This window comes from Nymphaea colorata, chromosome 4 (assembly GCF_008831285.2).
Source record: "Nymphaea colorata isolate Beijing-Zhang1983 chromosome 4, ASM883128v2, whole genome shotgun sequence".
Lineage (NCBI taxonomy): Eukaryota > Viridiplantae > Streptophyta > Magnoliopsida > Nymphaeales > Nymphaeaceae > Nymphaea > Nymphaea colorata.
In genome coordinates, this window is record NC_045141.1 from 9,496,163 (window position 1) to 9,520,510 (window position 24,348).

Genomic DNA, 24,348 nt, shown 5'->3' on the forward strand with positions numbered 1-24,348 from the left:
TAGAGTTCTAGATAACGAAAGAGGCAGGACCAACCATGCAAAAACTGCCTTCTATTCTGGTTTCGATAACACATTCTATGTGTTTGAAAATCGAAGATGGTTCTTTGCTGTCCGAGAGGGATATATTGGTTATAATGAAAAGACTGAAAATAATTTCCACCTTTCTTTTGAGAGCATTCTTATCTATCAACTCCAGCTATATCAACTCCAGCTATATGCTTCCACACGATTGACCCGTACTAGAGTGCTGATTTGACATGTGATTGATAGTAGTCGACATGCATGAAATTATCATGCACCAAAGGGTGTGTATATAACCCGCTTCATCCTTCACCAGGTGCAAGGTTAGCCTCTCGCCAACCAAGGAAGACTTTACAAGTGGTCAATAATATCTCCATTGAATTTTTTTCTTGGATAATGAGAACAACTATTATTACAATGCTTTCCATAGTTAATTTGTCACATGCTGATCCATTCATATTGTAGATATTAATATACCTTTCTCGAAAGGTATTCTCGTTTAGAACTATGGCATAATGCTACTTCTGAGCACTATAAACATAAAAGTGGATGGCATTATAAGCAATCTTCAATCTAGGTCTACTTTCACATATGAAATTTAAACTAAAACGAACGTACTGAATTTCTGTATAGGACATAAAATTACTTCCTGCAAAACTGTTATTTTACAGTAATATAATTTATTTGTCTTCCTAAGCTGGCAAAAAAAAAAGTTACATTTGTCATTTTGTTATTATTAGAATCACAAAAACACTTAAGTGTTACTTTAGAGTGAAAAAATTAAGATTGTTTTCCGAAATCTAAATAAGGGTAATACTCTATATATTTTCAAAATATAAAAGCAACAAAAAAAAAATCCAAGGAACGTATTAAGCTTTTTTAAAATTTAGATTAATTATGACGGGTGTCCAAAACTTAACTGTTATATCCCAAGAACTCGTGTTTTTTTTTTTATTTACTGTACTCCAATTTAATTGAAATATGTACCCACAAACAAAATTTCTGACCTCGCTCTTGCAGGCTTGCAGCCCATTGAGGTTCAATGCAAAGGTTTCCACAAAGTTTAATCAGCATAACATCAAAGTTTCTTAAGCTTAATACCCTGGCAAAGCACTTCTCAAGGGGAGTGTTGACAGCAGTAATGATGTATATAATTTGCATATATGCAAAGCTAAGTTCATCTTGCAAGGCTCAATAACCGACGCAGTTCCTCTCATCTGCCAAATTTACTGACCTCTACCATACTACAGCCGGGCAATTTGGTTGCACCCGTCTTTCCCAACAATGACCCATATCTCACTGCTTCTACCCATTTACCTTCTGTTGCATACATATTGCGCAACAGTACATAAACACCTCCATCTCCACACTCTCCATCGACTAAAACCGAAGCAACGGAGCTTCCCAAGACATGGTCGCAGTGTTGACTGCAGGCACTAAGCAAAGCTCCATATGCTGTAAGGGTGGCTCTCCCTTGCATCTGAACCAACAGAGATCGAGCCTCATCAAGCAAACCAGCCCGGCCGAGAAGGTCCACCATGCATCCATAGTGTCTTTCATCTGGCTCAATGCCAAATTCTTCGATCATGCGATTGAAGTACTGCCAACCCTTCTCAATCAGACCAGCATGGCTACAGGCTGACAACACGGACAAGAACGCAACCTGGTCGGGTCTAGCGCCTGAATTCACCATGCAATCGAACAGATCAAGTGCTTCTCCGGCTTGCCCATGTCTACCATACGCTGCAACCATTGAGCTCCAGCCGATCAAGTTCTCTCTGCTTGCACTCTTGAAGCACAGGATTGCATAATTCATGTTACCACATTTGGCATACATATCAGAAATGGCAGTAGATTCCATCCCACTGAAGCCTGTGAAGTGCCTAACCATGTAGCCGTGGATACACTTGCCTGGTTCCAACCTCCCTCTTCGGGCACAGGCAAGCAGTGCACACACGAAGGTGCCAGAATCCGGCACCACGTTCTCCTGCTGCATTTCAGGCAGCAGACACAAAGCTTGCCTGCATAGTCCGCCATCAACAAATCCAGCCATCAGAGCAGTCCACGCAACCACGTTTCTCTCCGGCATCCCGTCGAAAAATCGGCAAGCGGCTTCAAGCCCTCCACACTTGACAAATGCATCCAAAACCGACGTCTGAACTGATGCATCTTCACCGATCCCACTTTTAAGAGAGTAAGGAACGACCATCATCACGTTCTCCAGCACACAACATGCCTTAATCACTCCTACCAAAGTGCCCGCGGTCGGCTTCTCATTCCCTGAAACCATTTCCATGAACACCCTAAAAGCTTCTTCTTCGAAACCGTTACAGGCAAAGCCACATATCATGGCGTTCCAAGCAACGACATCTCTCTCAGGCGTTTCAACAAACACTTTGTACGCGTCATTCGAGTCTCCCAATTCTGAATACAAACCAATCAGACAGCTCGAGACACATGAGTCCGAAGCAAGCCCTGTTCTCACCGCGTACCCATGGATCCACTGGCCGCATAAAAGTCCTCGAGAACTCTCGCAGCATGCCTTCAGTGAGGCTGAGATCACGCCGCTGCTGGAGCTCGAATTAGCCTTCGATTTCCCAAACATGCTTAATGCCGCAAACCCGTCGCCATTCTCCGTGCAGGTAGTGATAATGGCGGCATACGCGACATCATCGGCGGCTTCAATTCCGTCAAACACAGCCCTGGCATCACCCAAAATCCCCAGCTTACCGTACGCACGCAGCACGGCCGTCGCGACGGCAGCATCACTGGCGTACCCGGCCCTGACAGCAAGCCCGTGGATCGCGCCGAGCCGTACCAGTGACGAGCAAGTCTGCGTCAGGAGAGGGAACGTGTAGCGGTTCGGCCGGTGGTCCGCCCTCCGCATTAGAGCCAGAAATCCTAGCGCCTCGTCGTGGAGGCCGAGTTCCGCCCATGCCCCGACAACGACGTTGTAGCAGAAAGCGTCAGGCTCCGGCTGGGCGCGGAGGACCTCCGACGCTGCGGCCGCACCCTGCCGGCCAGCGCTCCTCGCGTAGGCCTGCATGAGAGTCGTGGAGAGGGCGAGATGGAGGTGGAGGCCCAACTGGACGAACCTGCCATGGAGCTGCTTCAACGGGCCGATGTGGTGGCATGAGCGCAGGGTCCGATCAAGGTTGTCCAAATGCGAACAGCAGTGAAGGTTTGCAGTTTCGCTACAGGCGATGGCGAGGTGGCGGACGGCCATAGACATGAAAACCGGGAAGCGACATGGAGGGAAAGAATACCCAAACTTATGGGTAAAATTGGAAACTCATGGCCTTAACAATGCAACCCTCTTCTTGCGTCCCGGGAGAGGGAGAGAGAGAGAGAGAGAGCGGGTGGGGGTGCTTCCTCAGGGGGGAGAGAGAAAGAGGGAGGGTTGCAGCGGTTGAGGGAAAGATAGAGAGAGAATGGGGGATTGGAGGGAGATGACGAGGGAGTGCCTAGTCGACATAATGACGAGACTACCCCTGGAGGACCGGTGGAGGTGGTCGCCCCTCGTCTGCAGGTCCTGGCTGGCAGCGTCCCGCGATCCTTCCCTCTGGCGCACCCTCGACCTCGAGCCTTGCTTCCTGTCCGGCGGTCCCGAGGAGCAGCCCCGCTGGTGGACCCCGGAATTCGAAGCCGCAATCGATGCCATGCTCCTCTCCGTCATCCAGTGGAGCTCTGGCGGCCTCAAGGAGGTCCTTCTTCGCCACTGCTCTGACCGCTCCCTCCTCGTCCTCGTCGAACGGTTCGTTTAATTCACTCCCTTCTGATGCTTCTCTTGACTCAGCTTCGATCCGCCTTTGACTCCGTTCTGCGTAATTCACTTCTTTTCTTCTCATTTTTAGAATTAGGTTTGGAGTTTTTTTTCGCCTCTGTATCCATTTTGTGTAGATCTTCCGCGATTTCGGTTGGCATTACGGACGACCCCGTCAAGGTAAGGCTGAAAACGAAGTCGAGAATCCGATTCTAGCTTTCAAAATTGCTTTTGAAGCTAGTTTCGATGCGGGAACCTGTTTTTAACAAAGGCTGATGGATTTATGCTTTTCTCCGTCGTGAATTAGATTAGAGAAGCGAAATTCGTTTTCGTTGGTGAAATTTTCGACTTCTCGCTTTTCGGTGGATAATTTGTTGCATTGGGACATCCTTCGGGTGCTTTTGCGGGATCGTGTATCTGGAAAAGTAAAAAAGAAATAGAGAATTGTATCTTTTTGGTTCTCGGAGTTTCAGACAGTGCATGATTGCGCGACTTGCTTTTTTTTTTTTTTTAAATTAGGAATTTGGATCGTCCCCCCTTTTTGAGTTGTAAATTAGGAACAGGGATCCCCGTACAAGTCTTATCTGCAAGGCTATGTACATCTGAAAACCTGAATATTTTATTTTCTCATCTTTGGGGTACAGGCGATCTATCTGGTTGATCAGATAAGAATCCACCTTGAATTGCCGGAGCCTACACGTTTACAAAAATCGTATAGCAATTTAAACATGGCTGGGAGAATGAGAATGTGGAAATTTGTCATTGTTGAAACAGAAAGCACATATTTGCATAGGAGAACACAAATTCTCAGATGTTGGATCAAAGTTATTGAGGTTCAAAAGGCAATAGGAGGTAATGTTATCAATTTTTTTTCTAGATCCAACCAGAGATAAAGAGTATTGTATATTGCAATCTACTGTGAGATTCAAAAGACACTAGAAGCCAGAATGTAATCTTATCAACAACTTTTCTTTATATCCAACCCGAGATTCAGAGTACTGGGTATTGCACTCTGCTGCTGGACTAGTGTTTTAACTTGGTTGGTTGATGTGGACAAAAGTGGACGAGATCGGGACACTTTTCTGGAGTTTCACGATGTAATTTTCTTGACTATCATTCTTTTTTGGTTCAGTACTTTATAGTTCCAATGCCATACGCATAAACTACAACTTGTGCCAGATGTGGCTTTCAGGTTTGGCGTTTGCATGATGAAAGAGAACAATAGGTAAAAGCCAGAATCACCGGAATGTATCACAAATCCAATGCTTGAATAGTTGTCTGAATCCTTTCCTCTGTTGCGTTTGAAAGTTAAAATGTCTTTTGTTTGATTACTTTAGCATGGATTTCTTATGTATTCATAAAAACGTTATGGCTTTATTCCAAAATTACTTGATATGTGTTCCCAGCATGCTTGAGAGAGAGAGAGAGGGAGAGAACTTTGCGAAGTTTGTACAATCTAGGTACATTGTTGGCATTCCAATCCACGCTTTTGTGTTTGGGAACATTCTGGCATAGGTGTCAAGTTTCCGTTATTGCTGCTTTGCATGTGAAAGAGTTTAGTGGTGCTTGTGGAACAGTGACTTTACCAAGAACCTTAGTGGTGCTTCTTACTGCACCCATGGGATATAAACAGGAAGGAGAATGTAATCTTTGTTAACTTCAAGAAAGATACCAACAGAGCTTTTCCTGACTGGGCGAATGCATGCCTCTTTTGCTACACGATGCAAAGGAAAACATTTTCAACATGGTGCATCTATCTGATGGTTGTGTTATATCAAGTTTGATATCCGGTTGTGTATTGTATGAAATATTAGTTCTTCTCTCAAGGGAGTAAACTACTTTATGCTTATTCTCTTTGCAGATCCCCAGAGCTACGAGCTCTTTCAATTAAAAGCAGCCCAAATGTTACTGACTTATCCATATCTAAAATGGCTGCCAGTTGCCCAATGCTTGCAGAGCTGGACATTAGTTTCTGTTACAATGTTTCTCATGAATCATTGAAGTTGATTGGTCATAACTGCCGAAATTTGAAAGTTTTAAGAAGGAATTTGTTGAATTGGCTGGACCCTTCTCAGCACAGAGGAATCATTCCTGCTGAGTATCTGAATTCTGTCCCTCAGAATGGGGATGAGGAGGCTGCTGTTATTGCAAAATTCATGCCTAATCTTGTCCATTTAGATCTCCGTTTCTCCAAATTATCTCCTAATGGACTAAAATTGATTGTGGAGGGATGTACAAAATTGGAGATTTTGGACCTCTTTGGATGTGCTAATTTGACAAGCAGGGCATTGCAAGATGCTGCAGAAGGTTTGAAGAACTTGAAGGTGTTTACACGACCCAATTTCTATATTCCCAGATCAGTTTTCCATACTGAGAGATATGGACATTGGAGGCTGTATGATGAACGCTTTCAGACAAATGTTTTCCAAATCTGAATCTCATGATCAGAGGTATCAATGTTGTATAGTCAGTTGCAATTCTGTTGATATAGCTTCCTGTAAATTATCGTATTCTATTCTGCAATGCTAGACAAAGCAATCTGTGGCTCCATGTTCTCTTAGTATCCAGTATTTGGCATATTTCCTGCTATTTGTCAAAATAATATATTTTACCCCCGTCGTCACGTTCGTAAACTGTATCTATGTGGAATATGTAATAGTCCTTCTACTTAAACCGGATAAAATGCAAGCACTGGTATCACTTTAACAAGGTATATGTGGTGCCGTGATGGATTCTGCAAAGAATGTTTCTTTATTTAGAATCATTGCTAAGATTGACCTGCAGTAAACAGCTGGCGACTTCATGAGCTGGAACTAGCAGTTTATCGTTGTCACTCTTACACCTTATGTGCTGCATTTATGTCTTCGAATGAACAAAGGGAGAGCTGCCGACGTAAGTTCTCGTTGTATTTCAGACTTCATGGGGTGTGGATAAATCTCAGAACCTGAATGTGAATGTAAGGCGATATCAATGATTTATGTGCTGATTGTCACATCGTTACATTTTTGTTGCTATATGTTTCGTATCCATTTTCCGGGAAAGACTGTGTGGAGGGTAGGCCCCCAACCTTTATTAACCAAAAATATATGTATGTACAACAAAAAACGGGCAGACAGCCCTAGACCAAAGCTGCCTTCTTACAAAAAGGGTTCCAATTATGGTTGGGAGCGACACATTTTTGGTTCCCATAGCGGCTGGAGTTTTCAAAAGGAGATAAACAGCGTCAGCAGCCAGCCAACTTCTTCTAATCTGGATATTTTGAAGTTGCCTAGCTACATTATGAATACAGTTCAAATCAGATTGATCACTGCTGAGCCACTCTAGTAGATAAGCTTTCCAATTTCCATTGTTGGCCTTCACAACAATCGCCCCTTCCCCTTCTCGTCCGAAACCCTGGGACCCTTGCTTCTAGTCTATTCCATACTCATGTCTTGGCAGGTTCAAACTTGGGTTATCCTCCCACATCTGCTCGTCGTGACTATCCTTGGTTCGTGGGGTTGCTCAAGTTGATTCCAGCTTGGTGAAGAAGTCAGTTATTGGTTGGCCCTATACCTACAAGCTTTCCTTCATGAGCAGCTGAAGCACTCCAACTAGTAGTGACCATATCTCGGGAGTGATACGAAGGAACAAAAGGGCGCCACTCCATCTATCTGTCCAAAGCTTACTTTTTTTTTTTTAATACTGTTCCACGAGTGAATTACTTTCTTCCAAGCGGCTGATATCCACTTTCCTCGACATTTGAAATCCCATATGTTTTTATTAAGGAGATAACCTTCCCTAATCATGCGAAACCACAAAGAGCCGGAGGAAAGAGCTCTACTAGAAAAGGTAAAATTAGCCTTGTTAACCTCCTTGAGACTTCGAACTCCTCCCCCCTCATATGGAAGGCAAAATTTTTTCCAGATAACCCGGTGCCAATCTCTTGCATCCTCCGAGTTGCCCCACAGGAAACTAGCACACATCCTTTCTATTTTGGCACAAGTGTTAGAAGGAATCCATACAGAAAGGTTCTAGTAGACAGGCAAGGCCGCAAACATATGCTTCATCAAGCATGGCCTCTCTGCAAACGAAAGGATCTCCCTCTTCCATGGAGCCATTTTTGTTTTGCTTTAATCACCAGAGACTGGCATTTTCTCTCCGATAGGGCACCTTTCTGTAATGGGATGCCTAAATAAGATATTGGGAGATCTTTACAGGTCCACCCATACTCCTGTTCCACCTGCATGGAAGAATGGATGTCTATATTGAGCCCAAAAACTGAGCTCTTTGAAGCATCCATGATCAACCCACCGCCTTTCTCAAATTCTTCTAGGAATCTTTCAAACCCTTAAAGCACTTCTTTTTACTCACAAGGAAAAATAAGATGTCATCAGCATAAAAGGTAGAAAACAAATAGGGAGAAGCATTACAACGTAGGGATCTCCCTACCTAAGGCTGTGCCTTGGGGAGAACCAAGGACCTTCCCTTCCATTAATAAGAATTGCCGAAGAGATTGTCATGATAATGGTCATTATTTTACTGATCATAGGTTTTGCTGAGATCGATTTTCACTATGGCCGCTTTGCTTCTTCTCATGAATTACTTTTTGATTGAACAAGAAACTAATACATTGCCCTTACAAAAAGGCATGCTAGTTATCCGAGAGGATGCGACTCAAGATCAGACGCACCCTAAGATACATGTGATGAACTTGAGGAGGCTATTGCAAAGCGAGATCCCTTCTCCCTCGGGATGAGTACAATATATGTTTTATTTAGGCTTATTACCAATCGCTTGATTCAAAGAAATTGCTAATGGCACAACCTACATCACACCTTATGGGATTCCAATGCCTCAGGTAGAATCCATTGTCAAAGCCACCAGGCCCGCGAGCAGAATCTTTATCCGATTGGAGAAGTGCCCACACAACCTTTTGGAGGGAGGCGTGCTTGCAAAGCATCATGTTTTCATCAAAAGTCACAATAGGCCCTAGTGTAATGTCCCTAGAAAAAAGACCTATGGAGTCGCTGTTGTCCAAGAGTGGTCTGACCATCACACAGTGAATTGATTTTGTTCTTCCTTCTTCGGCCCTTAACTTGTGCACGAAAACTTTGAGTGTTCTGATCCACTTCCTCGAGCCATTTACACTGTGATTTCTGTCTCCAAGCCTTTTCTCCGCAATTTAACAGCCTAGTGAGTTCCATGTTGAGGCTATGTTCCTTGCCAAAGGTTTCCATATTACCCGCCTCCATGTCTATCTAGTTGGCATAGATCTCTTCTCGAACTAGCAAGATCTTTTGGGAGAGATCCCCAACACATGATCTTCTCCAGTTAACAATACCCTTCCTAACAACTTCTAGCTTCTGCAGCCTCTAACCATTGCACATTCATTAGTTTGAGAATTCCATCCGTCCTGGATGATTCCCAAACAACCATCTAAGTCCTCCCAAAACTGGTGCAACCTGAAGGGGAGTCTCCCACCGAGCAGATCAGTTTTTGCACTTGGTGTGCAGAACTATCAGATTATGATTAGATATAGCTCGTGGAAGAATCTCCAAAGTCAGTAATTGACTATCATCTTATATCCAGTAGCTGGAAACATAACAGCGATCAATACGGTTTATGACATTGCTCACACCCGCTCTCTTGTTATTCTAAGTAAATTTCAGGTCACAATTACAGGTTTCAGAAAAGCCATAGTCTACAACAAAATTAGCAAGAGCCAAGCATGCGGCTGTTGCAGGGGCCCTTCCTGTTTTCTCACTCCCACCTTGGATGAAGTTGAAATTATCCATGCAAATGATAGGGGCAGGCCAATCCGAAAACTGAGAAGGCAAATCTGCAAACAAATGTCCCTGAATTCTAAAATCCAGGTGAAGGTATACTCCAACGACCGTTAACTCATCATTGGAAATGTTCAATTTGAAACAGAGAAAAATCCAATATAAATGAACATACCAATTAAATAGTTGAACTCCACAGAATCAGAATACACGCCCAATTACCGTCGATCTGGACGTTCAAAATCCTGTTATAATGAGGAAAATTGGGCAAGAACTTACTTAACTGAATGGCATTCCGCTTCAAGTCGACTAGGATGACAATTTCTGGTGCCTTCTCCTTGATCATCCCAATCAGAACATGTTAGGCTGGTTCGGCCGCCATCCCATGAACATTCCTTGCAAAGCAAATCATTGAGTTGGAGGCTCCATTCCTCCCATCTAAAGGTCATCAACCAGAACCTCCCATTAGACGTTATGCAAATCAAACCTATATCGACAAGTGTATCTTTCCAAAATCTCACAGTTGTAAAATCCCTCTTTTGTTTCCTTGAGGATGAGATAACGCATGTACGTTATGCTCATTCTTGTATATATATATATTGTAATTTGTTAACAATGAATTCATCGAATTCTGTTTTTCTCTGTTCCTGCTCATAGTTTATCATGGTATCAGAGCAGGTTGAAATTTGACGATTCGGCCGAAGGAACAGCAAGAAGTCGTGGTTGAAGGTTTTCATGAAGCTTGTCAAGTACCACCACATCATGTGCACTCGCTACTCTCTTGACGTAGATCTCAAGGACGTCGTCACCCTCGACGCCCTTCAGTCCTGCAACAAGAAGATCACCGCCGCCAAGGAGACAAAGTCTCGGCTAGAGTAAAGGTTAAAGCTCGGCAAGAACAAGTGGTTTTTGATAAACAATGGACGGAAGACAACTGGAATTTGGTTAATTACATTGTAATCGAATTACAATATTTACACAAGAATGATCATAACGTCCAAGCGTTATCTCATAATCAGAAAAAAGGAAGAAAAAAAGGATTTTACAACGGTGAGATCTTTGGAGAGATATTGCAACGGAGAGATATTGCAACGGAGAGATCTTGGAGAGATTCAACTTGCCTATATCAACTAGATTTGCATAACGTCTAAGAAGACTCCCCTTCAAGTTGAAGCTACTGATCAATTAAGGCCAACCTCTCAACTTGAAAAATGATTCCTTTCCTAAAGGCTTTGTAAAGATATCAGCAACTTGATTTTCAGAGTTTACGTGTTTGGTACAGATTTCTTTACTTTGGATTTTCTCGCGAACAACATGACAATCGATCTTTATATGCTTAGTCCTTTCATGAAACACCAGGTTTGCAGCGATATGTATTGCTGCATTATTGTCACAATGTAACTCCATAGGCTACTGATGAATGATTCCAAAATCTTTGAGAATATGTTTTATTCAAGTCATTTCACAAGTGGCTAGAGCCATGGCTCTATACTTTGCTTCTGCTGAATATTTTGATACGGTGGATTGCTTTTTAACCTTCCATTATATTGGGTTGTCTCCCATAAATATACAAAATTCGGAAGTTGATCTCCTTATCATTGGGCATGAGGCCCAGTCTGAGTCACAAAATCCTTTAACAACAATGTTGCTATTAGATGATAAAAGAATACCATGTCCAGGCGATCATTTAATATATCAAAGGATGCAAAAAGCCATTTCCAAGTGAGTGGTACTTGGGTGTGCCATGAATTGACTTAAAATGTGAACACTATAAAGAATATTCGGTCACATGGTGGTCAAATAGACTAGGCGACCAATGGTTTTTCTGAAGAAGGTAGGGTCTTCTAACAATTGACCTTTTTCGTCATCAGCCTTTAGATGTTGTTCCATTGGTGTACCATTCGGCTTGGCCCCACTATATTCAGCTTCTTGGAGAGTGTCCATTATATATTTTTTTTGAGAAAGAAAAATTCCACGTTTTGACTTTGCAACTTCAATTCCTAAAAAGTATTTTAGTTCTCCCAAATCTTTCAATTGAAATTTACCATTGATGATGACTTTCAACTGATCAATGGCTTGTTGATTGTCTCCTGCAATGTTAATGTCGTCAACATATACCACGATAAAAATACTGTCGTGCTCGTTAACCTTAGAGAACAAGGACTAATCTGCCTTAGATTGGGAAAAATCAAGGTGCTGAAGGAACTCAGTGAGTTTAAGAAACCAATTCTGAGATGACTGTTTCAACCCATAAAGAGATTTCTTTAGCCGATAAACAATGTTCTCCCATTGTCTGGTAAAACCAGGTGGAAAAGACATATATACTTCTTTCTTGCAAATCTCCATGAAGGAAGGCATTATTGACGTCGACTTGATAAAGAGACTACCCTTTAATAGCAGCATTGGAAAGAAGACATTGAATAGTCGTAATTTTGGCAACGGGAGAAAAAGTCTTGGTGTAGTCGATGACTTCTGTTTGTGTATATCCTTTAGTAACAAGTCGTGCCTTATATCTGTCAATGGATCCATCGACTTTGTACTTGATTTTGTAAACCCAGCGACAACCAATGGGTTTTTTGCGTGGTGGAAGAGAAGTGATTTCCCAAGTAGAGTTTGCCTCTAATGCTTGAAGCTCAGCATTCATAGCATTTCTCCATTCCAGATACTGTATTGCCTCATTGAAGGATGATGGTTCTTGATTGTTGAGAATAGTAGTTAAAAAAGCTTGGTGACGGTGGGAGAAATTATCAAGACAGAGAAAATGGTGCATTGAGTGATGTGTGGGTGTTGTAAAGTTAGTACCATTACCCGAATTAAAAGATTTGAGCGAGGTAGAGAAGAAGCACCGATAGTCTTGTAGACGAGATGGTACCATGCGCTGCTGAGTAGAATGCCTTAATGGTAGGTGACTAACAGTGGTATCGTTGGGGTGAGGTTGTGGCATAGCGGATGGTGGAGGTTCGTTTGGTAATGTTGACAGGGAGTTTTCATGTGGCAATGCGGTGGTAGTTGCATGAGATATAGAATCAGGACTAGGAAACAGTAAACGAGACCGTTTGGCAAGATGACAAATTGAACAATGTTCATCAACATGAGACAAATTAAGAAAACTAAATAAAGTTTTGAGTCTAGAGAAGGAAGGATGACCAAGACAGTTGTGCCATAAGGTTGAAGAATCCAGCGTCACATGGGCAGAGGCTGGTTTCTCATTCTCCAATTTACCCTGCCCAATCATCCTCTTCGAGTGACGGTCCTGAACAATGCAACAAGAATCATTAAAAATAACATCACAGTTATTTTCAGTGACAGTTTAGGGACTGAAACAAGATTAAATGAAAAGGTTGGGACACAAAGAACATTGGATAACGTGAGAAGTGGATTTAACCGAACCTGTCCTATATGAGTGACAGGTGTAGTTGACCCATTTGGCATTTTAACAGGGTTACAATCAGCTGGAATAGGAAAAAAGAGAATAAAAACGGAACTTGCCATGTGATGGGTGGCTCCGGTATCTATAATCCACCTTGGTGAATAAACAAAACAAGCAATAGGTTGGGATATCATACCTGCAATGTTCACCTTGGGAGTTTGTGTGTTTAAGAAATCCATGAATTGGCAGTACAAATATGGAGTGAAGCTGACACCATCGGTTGGAGGTTTTGATGGTATATGAGTTGGCAATAAAGCATAAGAAGTTGAAGAGTTTACCTTAGGCGGTTGGCTTTGAGAATTAGAGATGCCCCTCTTACGAAAACCGTGAATGTGATAACATCAGGCCTTAGTGTGCCCCATTCTCCCACAATGTTCACATTGCAAACGTGATTTGCCTTTAAACTTAAGGTCCCTCTCATGATTTTGTCATTGAATGGCTGCAGCAGAAATGCTTTCGGATGGTAGAGAAACATGGACCTCTCGTTGACGCTCTTCTTGAACAAAACAAAGAATAAGCACATGGAATAGAAGGCATTGGCTCCATAAGGAGGAATTGGCTATGGATAGCACTGTAGCTTTCATTGAGCCCCATTAAAAATTCAAGGAAACGTTGCTGTTCATATATCTCCTTAACTTGTCGCATGGCACCACAATCACATGCAGGCAAAATAACATATGAATCATACTCATCCCATAGAGATTTAAGCTGAGTGTAATAAACACCAATGGAAGACTGCAATTGTTTGCAGTTAATAATCTGTAGTTGTATATGATAAAGTCTAGGAGCATTGGATTGAGAAAAAGTGAGTTTTAAGTTCAGTCCAAACATGCGCTGTGTTGTTAGCATAAACGACTATTGATGACAAGGTTTTATTAAGGGAATTCAGCAGCCATGACAAGACCATATTGTTGCATCGCTCCCAAGAAACAACAAGAGATTTAGGAGATGTTGGCTTAGGAATGGAACCATCGGCAAAACCAAGTTTATTCTTGGCTGCCAAAACCATAGTCATACCACGACGCCAAACTTCATAGTTTTCACCAGTTAAAGGTTGGGAAACAAGAACCGTACCAGGATTGTCTAAAGGATTGAGATAAAATGGATTGTCTTCATCATATCCATGTTGAGGCGACTCTCCACCATGCGGAAACCATCCATCACCGGTGGGATTGTGCATCTGGTCCATTAGGTTTGCAATAAGGACATTCACATAAAGTTCTTCACTTATCAGGCAGTCTGATCGCTTTCCCTTAAGCGAGGAGACAAGTAGAGTCAGAGTCGGCTGAAGCAGGGGACGTCTCACCCAAAACAGGGGACTTCTCTCCCAAAACAGGGGACCGCACAGGGACAGGCGGCTGGAAAAAGTGCGATTCCGACCGGCACAGGTGTCGGATTCGGTCGAGCACTGGACCGTTGGAAGCACAACAAAAAGATGATGGTTCCTGTAGAGTCTCACGGCAACAGATGGTTGGTGGAAAAACGGTGAATTTCTGAAGTTGGCAGGTGGTGGTGTGTGCAGAAGAAAACTCTACAGCGATGTATTACGGAAATCTGGAGATTCCGGCTGGCTCAGGCGTCGGTTCTGGTCGAGCTTGGGCTCGTTGGAACCAGAATGAATGGAGGGTGCTGCCTGAGCACTATGGAGGCCAACGGTTGCCGACGCCGGTGGTGGCGAACAGAAGAAAAGGGGTGTAGGACTGTTGTTGAACAGAGGAAGAAGGGTCTGTAGTGTTTTGCTGCAAAGAAACACCAGCAAGACTTTTGTATTAGAATCCTGGTGCTGCAGAAGATCAAGATGGAGCAGATGCTGCCCGTGCTCGCCCTGGTCGATTTCGACCTGGTTCTGATACCATGATAAACAATGGACGGAAGAAAACTGGAATTTGATTAATTACATTGTAAACGAATTACAATATTTATACAAGAGTGATCGTAACGTCCAAGTGTTCTCTCATTTTCAGGGAAAGGAATTACAATGGTGAGATCTTTGAAGAGATATTGCAACGGTGATATCTTGGAGAGATTCAACTTGCCTATATCGACTAGATTTGCATAACGTCTAACATTCTTCACACCTACGTGTGCTTCAATTAGTGTCTGCCGCTTTTGCACCAAGGATCTCAACTTGTCTGTAGTGAAATTCATCCCCTAGAAATTGACCCTCGGAAGCAATTTTCGTGCCTTGGGTCTTGCTGAATAGGGTTTTGCCCATTGTGCGAACATTGAAGATCGACGGTGCCTTCACACCGTACCAATCCTTCTTTAAGAACTGATCAACAGTCTTCTTTGCCTCCCTTCTTCCACTTTGATATCCTCTTCATCATTTTGTTTCGGCCCTCTGCGTTCCTTTGCATGGAGTTTCAGCGATGGCCAAAGCTTCAGTTCTGAATCGGCGGCCCCTTTTCTGAATTCTTCCAAAACAGGGAGGTGAGAGAAAGTGAAGAGAGAGGGACAGAGATATTCCCCTTGCTGCTGCGTCGTCCTCTCGGACATTTTCTCTCCTCAAGCGTCCGCAGGAGCTATTGTTCCCCAACTTGACTTTCTTTTCTGGTTATAGGTCTCTCAATTCTCCCTTCTTGACCTCCGGCACTCTGGACATCTGATTCTTATTGCCCATGGTTGATCACAACAACGTGCATCACATTGGTGGAGAATCGTCTCAACATGGAGAATGACAAGCCATTTTATCTCCATCACTCGGACAACCCCTGGTATGGTCCTTGTTTCCCAACCTTTAATTGGCGAAACTATGAAGTTTGGCTTCATGTTGTGACTATGGCTTTGGCAGCCAAGAATAAACTTGGTTTTGTCAATGGGTTTATTCCTAAACCAACATCCCCTAAATCTCTTGTTGTTTTTTGGGAGCGATGTAACAACATGGTTCTGTTGTGGCTGCTGAATTCCCTTCACAAAACCTTGTCGTCAACAGTAGTTTATGCCCACAACACAACACATGTTTGGACTGAATTTAAAACTCTTTTTTCTCAGTCCAATGCTCCTAGATTTTATCAGATACAACTGCAGATTATTAACTACAAACAATTGCAGTCTTCCATTGGTGTTTGTTATACTCAACTTAAAGATCTATGTAATGAGTAAGAATCATATGTTATTTTGCCTACATGTGACTGTGGTGCCATGCGACAAGTTAAGGAGATACATGAGCAGCAAAGTCTGCTTGAATTTTTAATGGGCCTCAATGAAAGCTACAGTGCTATCAGCAGCCAAATCCTCATTATGGAGCCAACGCCATCTATTCCACGTGCTTATTCTTTGCTTGTTCAAGAAGAGCATCAATGAGAGGTCTATGTTTCTCTACCCTCCGAAAGTATTTTTGCTGCAGCTATTCAACGACAAGATAATTGAGACCTTAATGCTAAGTTCAAAGGCAAGTCACGTATGCAATGTGAGCATTGTGGGAGAATGGGGCACACTAAGGCCCGCAGTTATCATATCCATGGTTTTCCTAAGAGGGGCATCTCTACTTCTGAAGGTCAGCAGCCTAAGGTAAACTCTGCGACTTCCGATACTTTATTGTCGACTCATTCACCATCAAAGCCCTCAACTGGTGTCATCAGCTTCATTCCAGACTTGTACCACCAATTCATGGATTTCTTAAATGCACAAACTCCCAAAGTGAACATTGCAGGTATGTTACCCCAGCCTATTGCTTGCTTTGTTTATTCACCAAGGTGAATTACATATACTAGAGCCACCCATCATATGGCAAGCTCAGTTTCTAGTCTCTCTTCTCCTATTCCAGCTAACTGTAATCTTGTTAAGATGCCAAATGGATCAGTCACACCTGTCACTCATATAGGATAGGTTTGGTTAAACCCATTTCTCACCTTGTCCAATGTTCTTTGTGTCCCAACTTTTTCATTTAATATTGTTTCAGTCCCTAAACTTGTCACTGAAAATAACTATGATGTTATTTTTAATGCTTCTTGATCCATTGTTTAGGACTGTCACTCGAATAGGATGATTGGGCAGAGTAAGTTGGAGAATGGCCTATATGTTTTGGAGATTGAGAAACCAACTGCTGCTCATGTTACACCGGATTCTTCAACCCTACAACACTACCGTCTTGGTCACCCTTCATTCTCTAGACTCAAAACTTTATTTAGTTCTCTTAATTTGTCTCATGTTGATGAACATTGTTCATTTTGTCGTCTTGCTAAACAATCCCGTTTACTGTTTGCCAATAGTTCTATTTCTACTACTAGATCTTTTCAATTGATTCATTGTCATATTTGGGGAGGCTTCCAAATGAAGTCATTTTCTAGTGCACATTATTTTTTGTCTATCGTCGATGATTTTTCTAGATCCACATGTTGCAAACATGATAACTTTTTTTGTAATTCAAAATTGTATTTGTATGGTGGGAAATCAGTTTCACATAAGGATAAAAGAAGATTCGCAGCGACAACAAAGTAGAAGTTTTTTCAAATGATATAATACAATTTTTTGCAAACCAAGGGCATAGAAAGACAACATTCTTGTGTCGGCACTCCACGACAAAATGGAGCTGGCGAACGAAAGCATCAGGAACTCCTCAACATAACTCGTGCCCTTTAGATTTCAAGCCAAACTTCCTTTGAAATTTTGGGGAGATTGTGTTTTAACTGCAGCATATTTGTTAAATAGTTTGCCCACGAAACTATTAAAGGACAAAACTCCCTTCAAAATCCTTCACGGAAAACATCCAACTTATAATTATATTTGGACATTTAGTTGCTTATGCTTTGCTTACAATATTTCAAAACGTCATAAATTTGATGCTCGTTCGTGAAAGTGTGTCCTTATTGGATATCCATTTAGACAAAGTGCTTATAAACTTTATGATCTTGAAACACATGAAGTCTTTACAAGTCGGGACATTCATTTTGAAGAACTTGAGTTCTCTTTCTCTAGCATCCAAGATAGTGATAGTCAGCTTGTGTTGCCTCTCCCTACACATGAATCTCTTGAATATGAATACATTGTTCCTCGTCTTGATTCCATATCTAATGGAACTACCACCACATTGCCACATGAAGACTCCCTGTCAATATCACAAAACGAACCTCTGCCACCCACTATGCCACAACCTGACCCCAACGATACCATTGTTAGTCATCTACAATTAACGCGTTCTACTCGGCAGTGCATGGTATCATCTTGTCTACAAGTCTATCAATGCTTCTACTCTACCTCACTCAAATCCTCTAATTCAGGCAATGATACTAACTCTACAACGCCCACACATCACCCAATGCACTATTTTCTCCATCTTGATATTTTCTCCCAGCATCACCAAGCTTTTTTAACTACTATTCTCAACAACTGAGAACCATCATAGGCAATACAATATCAGGAATGGAGAAATGCTATGGATGTTGAGCTTCAAGCATTAGAGGCGAATTCTACTTGGCAAATCACTTCTCTTCGCCAGGCAAAAAAACCCATTGGTTGTCACTGGGTTTACAAAATCAAGTATAAAGTTGACAGATTAGTTGAAAGATATAAGACACGACTCGTTGCTAAAGGATATACACAAATTGAAGGCATCGACTACACTGAGACCTTTTCTCCCGTTGCCAAAATTACAACTATTCGATGCCTCCTATCTATTACTGCTATTAAATGGTGGTATCTTTATCAAGTCGACATCAATAATGCCTTTCTTCATGGAGATTTTCAAGAAGTCTACATGTCTCTTCCACCTGGTTTTACCCGATAAGGAGAGAACATTGTTTGTTGGCTAAAGAAATCTCTTTATGGGTTGAACAGTAATCTTAGAATTGGTTTTTTAAACTCACTAAATTCTTTCAACACCTTCGTTTTTCCCAATCTAAGGCAGATTACTCCTTGCTCTCCAATGTTAACAAGCATGGCAGTATTTTTATCATGGTATATGTTGACTATATTATTATTGTAGGAGACAATTGACAAGCCATTGATCAATTGAAAGTTGTCATCAATGGTAAATTTCAATTGAAAGGTTTGGGAGAGCTAAAATATTTTTTGGGCTTTGAAGTTGCAAGGTCAAAACATGGAATTTTTCTTTCTCAAAAGAAATATACAATGGACATTCTCCATGAAGTTGGACATAGTGGGGCTAAATTTAGTGACACACCAATGGAACAACATCTAAAGATTGATGATGACAAAGGTCAATTGTTAGAAGACCCTACTTTTTTCAAAAAAATCATTGGTCGCCTAGTCTACTTGACCATCACACGACCAGATATTCTTCATAGAGTTCATATTTTAAGTCAGTTCATGGCACACCCAAGAACCACCCACTTGGAAATGGCTTTTCACATCCTTTGATATGTTAAATCGTCGCCTGGATGTGACATTTTTTATGTCATCTAATAGCAACATTGTTGTTAAGGGATTTTGTGACTCGGACTGGGCCTCATGTCCAATGACAAGGAGGTCAACTTCTGGACTTTGTACATTTATGGTAGACAACCCAATATCATGGAAGGTCAAGAAGCAATCCACTCTATCAAAGTCTTCAGCAGAAGCAGAGTATAGAGCCATGACTCTAGCCTATGGAATTACATTGTGCCAATAATGCAACAATACATATCGTTCCAAACCCGGCATTTCATGAAAGGACCAAGCATATAAAGGTCGACTGTCATGTTGTTTGCGAGAAATTCCAAAATAAAGAAATCATCACCAAACATGTGAACTTTGAAAATCAGGTTGCTAATATCTTTACATAGCCTTTAGGAAAGGAATCATTTTTCAAGTTAAGAGGTATGTTGGTCTTAATTGATTCAGGAGCTACAACTTGAAGATGGGTGTTAGACTTTATGCAAATCAAAGCTATATCAGCAAGTTGTATCTTTCCAAAATCTCACAATTGTAAAATCCCTCTTTTGTTTCCTTTTTTTTGAGGATGAAATAACGCATGAACGTTATGCTCATTCTTGTTTATATATATATTGTAATTTGTTAACAATGAAATCATGAAATTCTGTTTTTCTCTGTTCTTGCTCATAGTTTATCACCTTCACCCTCTATGGCATCAAGTTTTTTGTGCATAAACCCAACATTTCATTGTGAGAAACCTTTGGTCAGATGTCGACCATCATTTCTTGTCTGTCGTTTACCATCTTTTCTGGCCACCTTCGCAAGCCTAGTTACAGAGTTTCTCTTTGAAGAGCTCTTTAGAAAATATGGGAGTGCTTGACATTTTCTTCAAAGCACTTAATTCCTTGCATTTCAAACTACATTTGCCTTGATCTTACTCAGAGAGATAGGCCCGGACATGTCAAGTTTCCTTATCTCATCCCTTAGCGCAGCTGCCTTTGACTCACCTGTCAAATGAGGTGGGTTTGCAACTTTGGACGCATCCAAAGACGTACCCTACTGCATCTGAACCGCTTCCCTACTGCTGATGTTGAGGGACTTCATCGGACGCAGAGCCGGCCCTTCCACTGGTTTGGAGTGCTCCTCCTCTTCACCAGGGAGCATCTTCTCCGTAGGGTTAAACTGTTGATCCTTTGGCTGCAGGAGGTTAAACCTATTGGAGTTTGGCTCCACCTCTGGATTCTTACTACCCAACCGAGGCCTCCTCTTGGGAGTTTTATTTGTGCTCCAAGCATTTGGAGGGGCAACTACACCTCCACGTCTGAAATCAAGGTGAACCCCAAAGGAATTTCGACCTTAATATGAACAAATCCATAGCAAATCATGTCTCGAGTGTATGCATTTGCTTCAATGAAGGTCACCCTATAGCTGAAGCACTAGTGATCTTTAAACATATATCTCGACCAGAGTTCCACCTGTAGCTGTAGCAGACGGATCTACATGCAAACTTTGTTGGAGACTTCAATTTTTAGGCATTCCAAGAGTATGGAAATTGGTAATAAGTAGTTAGCCACCAACCAACCATCTCCCAGGTGACATTATGAGGCAAATGTCTTCTTCAGACGAGCTCAGATGAGGAATAAACCTTTCCCAACGGAGGTAAAGTTCACTGTTGGCATTCCTATTCTAGCAGAGGTGCGAGTGTTTGGACTACCAAGAACTCTCTCACTGAACCTGAACCCTTTCTAATTGTAGTTCTTGCTCCTTGTCAAAATTTGGAAACTGTGAAATAGTCTACAATTTTGTCATATTGTCAAAAAGGCTGTCAAATTTTTCAAACATTAATGCTACAACATTTTTGCTAAAAACTTTTACAAAGGCTTACGAAAGTTAATTTCAGTGAAAACCTGGGATTTATATCAAATTACAAAAAGATAGAATCATTATAAATTTCTAAAAGAGGGTTCAGAAAAATTGTTTGCAATTTCAGCGGAAAACTGAGATTTTATTTATAATTTCATATAGGTACCCTCAAACTTATTAAAAATTGTTGAAAGAGGGTTATGAAAATAGTTTTTGAAAATAAAGGAGGAAATTCATGCTTTGAAATTTAAAATTGAAATCTCCTTGGTTAGAGTGTTTTAGAATTTTGTTGATCATGTCTTGACATGATATCACTTGTGTTGCACATATCTAATGTGATCTAAATTCCTCTTTGTTATTCTTAACTTGTCTTTAAAATCAAAACTTAGAAATGACTTTTAAAGTAGGAGCTTCAGAACTGGCCAAGACCGAAAAATGCTTAGCAACATGTCACACCCCAACCTTTTTGACCGTCAAACACATTTTTTTTTGTTAACATAAAGCGTTGAAGTGTGACGACACAACAATTCAAAAGAGGAAGCTATGCCATTAAAAACAATGGGGTGAACTTTCATTCATATAACAACTTTGATTCATACAAAATCACATCTAAGTGTATGGCAAAATGCTCCAAAGCATATAATTGATGTCTAACAAAAACAAGACATCAATACAATCAAAATAAGACGCACCGGCACTACAAAAGACCCAAAACCTCCCCAGTAGGACGTGAGTGAAACCATCTGCTCAACCTGCTGCCCCTGGTCCACCAAAACCTGAAAAATAAAACAACAGAAGACTTAGTCTTCACAGTATGACAACAAGCCAGGAAAAATCCAAACCCTCTTAGGTAGGGCTCAAATATGAGAACAACCATAAAAACAATCTATCAACATGTCGTGTCAGGGCATAGCCACATCATTTGCCAAGAAGACCCCTAACATAGACCACGACATGTAAAGGCCAGTCAATGGCCACAGTAACACGTTTTCAACTCACATGCATGGCACAAACAAACATATCATTTCATTCATAACATTCTCATGGAGATCAATCATATACATTTCATTTCATTAACTTTAATGAATTGACAGTTTCTATGGGTGCAAACACAGACACGTGCACACCACGGGCGGCCTATAACCGAGAGATAACCCCCCTGGTGGCCCAGAACAGTATGGATCCATTCACCCGCTGCAGCGGTAGAGCACTCATCCATGGATGTGTGAATTCAAGGAGAGATACTCAGCCTTTCCTAGGACACCCAGGTTGGGAAGGCGGGAGCCCAACATTCCAAGCACAACACACCCCAGTACCCTGGGGCCTTGCACCGCCTGCGCTCCGAACAGGCGAGACCAGTGGCGAAAGCGGGACATCTCCCAAAGACATTGCCACAACCTACTGGCCTCTCATCCCTTATTCTTTCATTATTAACATTACAAATGCACATTCACAAAATGACTAGCTAGCACATGAGGTTGGTTCACTTCACGAGTGCACCCACACCTCCAATCACCTCCACACGAGGTCTACATATAACATTAACAGTCATAGATAGCCGTCATACAATACGTGTACAATTACCCTCTAAATCATTCATTTGCATCATTGCCCGTGGCAATGTGTATGCAACAAAACACAACCTTCACATCAATTACCACATCAATCACCTCTTTGAAAAACTTAGCCAAACCACAGAGAGTAGTCTCGATCTGTGATTGGCTCGTAGCTGTCCTATGCAGTTATCATTCTAGGATGCTCTCTAATGCACAATTAGAGGGTCGAGGAGACACTCGACTCGATACCCCACCTCATCTGTCCTAAACAGTTATCAATTCTAGCATGCACATGCAAATGCATAATATTTTCAAAACATGCTTCTAATAGCCTTTCAAAACAAATCATATCATGTATCAAACTATTTGCATGCACAATTGTTCACAAAACAATCCATCCATCACATCACGATCCTAGGATCCCACGATCCTAGGAACACACATTCACACATTTACCCAGGCAGAGATTTACCTGGAATGCTGCCATACCTGTCGCGCACCGTCAAAACTTTTCAAAATACCTCGAGCTTCCAATCTAGTTGCTCAAGGTCGACGGAACGTGCCTGGTGTACCTACAGATAAGATTTCTACTAGTTAGCTACACAATCCATACAAATATAAAACAAAATCATTGAGGCACATGTCATCACCTCAAGAAGGTGTCGACAGGTAGTGTCGACCTACAAGCCCTCCAATAGGCCTCCTCCTAACTTCTTGGCGTTGCCCCCAAACATCAAAATTCAATGCTTCGATCAATCCTTCAATAACACATTTCTCATTACTTTTCCTTAGTTGAATCGTCTTCTCAATAATACACCCAACTTACATGCTCTACTCCAATTAACATAGGAATGCGTCCATAGACAAAAGTATGTGCCACATGCTCACTAAAACGATTCTAAATCTTCTCACCCACATCAAAACTCTACCATGCTTCCCTATTGCTTCGAACATCAACACGTCATGCCAGAAAAGCACTTACACACATAAATCATCGTCTTCTCAACTTAGTCATAAACTTCCCCAAAATAGCAAAGTCGCTAATATATATCCCAAAATCACCAATCCTTAATTATATCATGCTCAAACAATATTTATACGTGCTCCAACAGAAAATTTACGACACTATAGGCTCGATTACGCCTTGCTCACCCCAATTAAAGAGTCCGAACTGATGCAGTCCTCCCGGTAGCCACCTCACGAGTTAGAGAGGTCCTCAAATGGCTAAAATCATGCAATGCCGCCACCACAACGCCTTCTATTCGCTGCTATGAAGAGAAAGATGCAACCCCAAACTGCAATTCCAATCCAACAGCCGCAACTAGTGAGAAAAGTAAAACTATGCTAAAGACGAGGAGTTTGGCTAAGGGATTGATTCTGTTGGGGGAGGCAGGGAACAATGAGGAAGAGGGAAGCTGGGACTGAGAGAGAGAGCACGAGAGCTGTGAGTGGGAGGAGGCTGGTGGTATGGAGAGGAAGTGCAGTGAGAGAGGAGAGGGCAAGTAGAGAGGGTTCAGACAATTGGGGAGAAACGGACAAAGGGAGTAAGAGAGACAGTAGAGGGAGGTGCAAGTGAGGAGCATGAGAGAAAAGAGGGAGACGGCCAGAGAGAGGGTGCTGACGGCGAGGGAAAAGTCTACG

The 24,348-nt window shown here is 41.9% G+C and overlaps 2 protein-coding genes across 2 annotated transcripts; one reads left to right on the top strand and one right to left on the bottom strand.

The window, feature by feature from the left end:
* Window positions 1–1,234: 1,234 nt before the first annotated feature.
* Window positions 1,235–3,247, bottom strand: LOC116253160 (pentatricopeptide repeat-containing protein At1g06140, mitochondrial-like). Its single transcript, XM_031627935.1, has one exon. It carries the CDS (start codon window positions 3,245–3,247, stop codon window positions 1,235–1,237), a length of 2,013 nt encoding a protein of 670 aa, XP_031483795.1.
* Window positions 3,248–3,436: 189 nt separating this feature from the next.
* LOC116252869 (F-box protein SKIP1) lies at window positions 3,437–6,363 on the top strand. The gene is made up of 2 exons (XM_031627474.2): window positions 3,437–3,775; window positions 5,646–6,363. The coding sequence occupies exons 1-2, from the start codon at window positions 3,453–3,455 to the stop codon at window positions 6,217–6,219; spliced, it is 897 nt and encodes a 298-aa protein (XP_031483334.1). The 5' UTR covers window positions 3,437–3,452; the 3' UTR covers window positions 6,220–6,363.
* The last annotated feature ends 17,985 nt before the right edge of the window (window positions 6,364–24,348 follow it).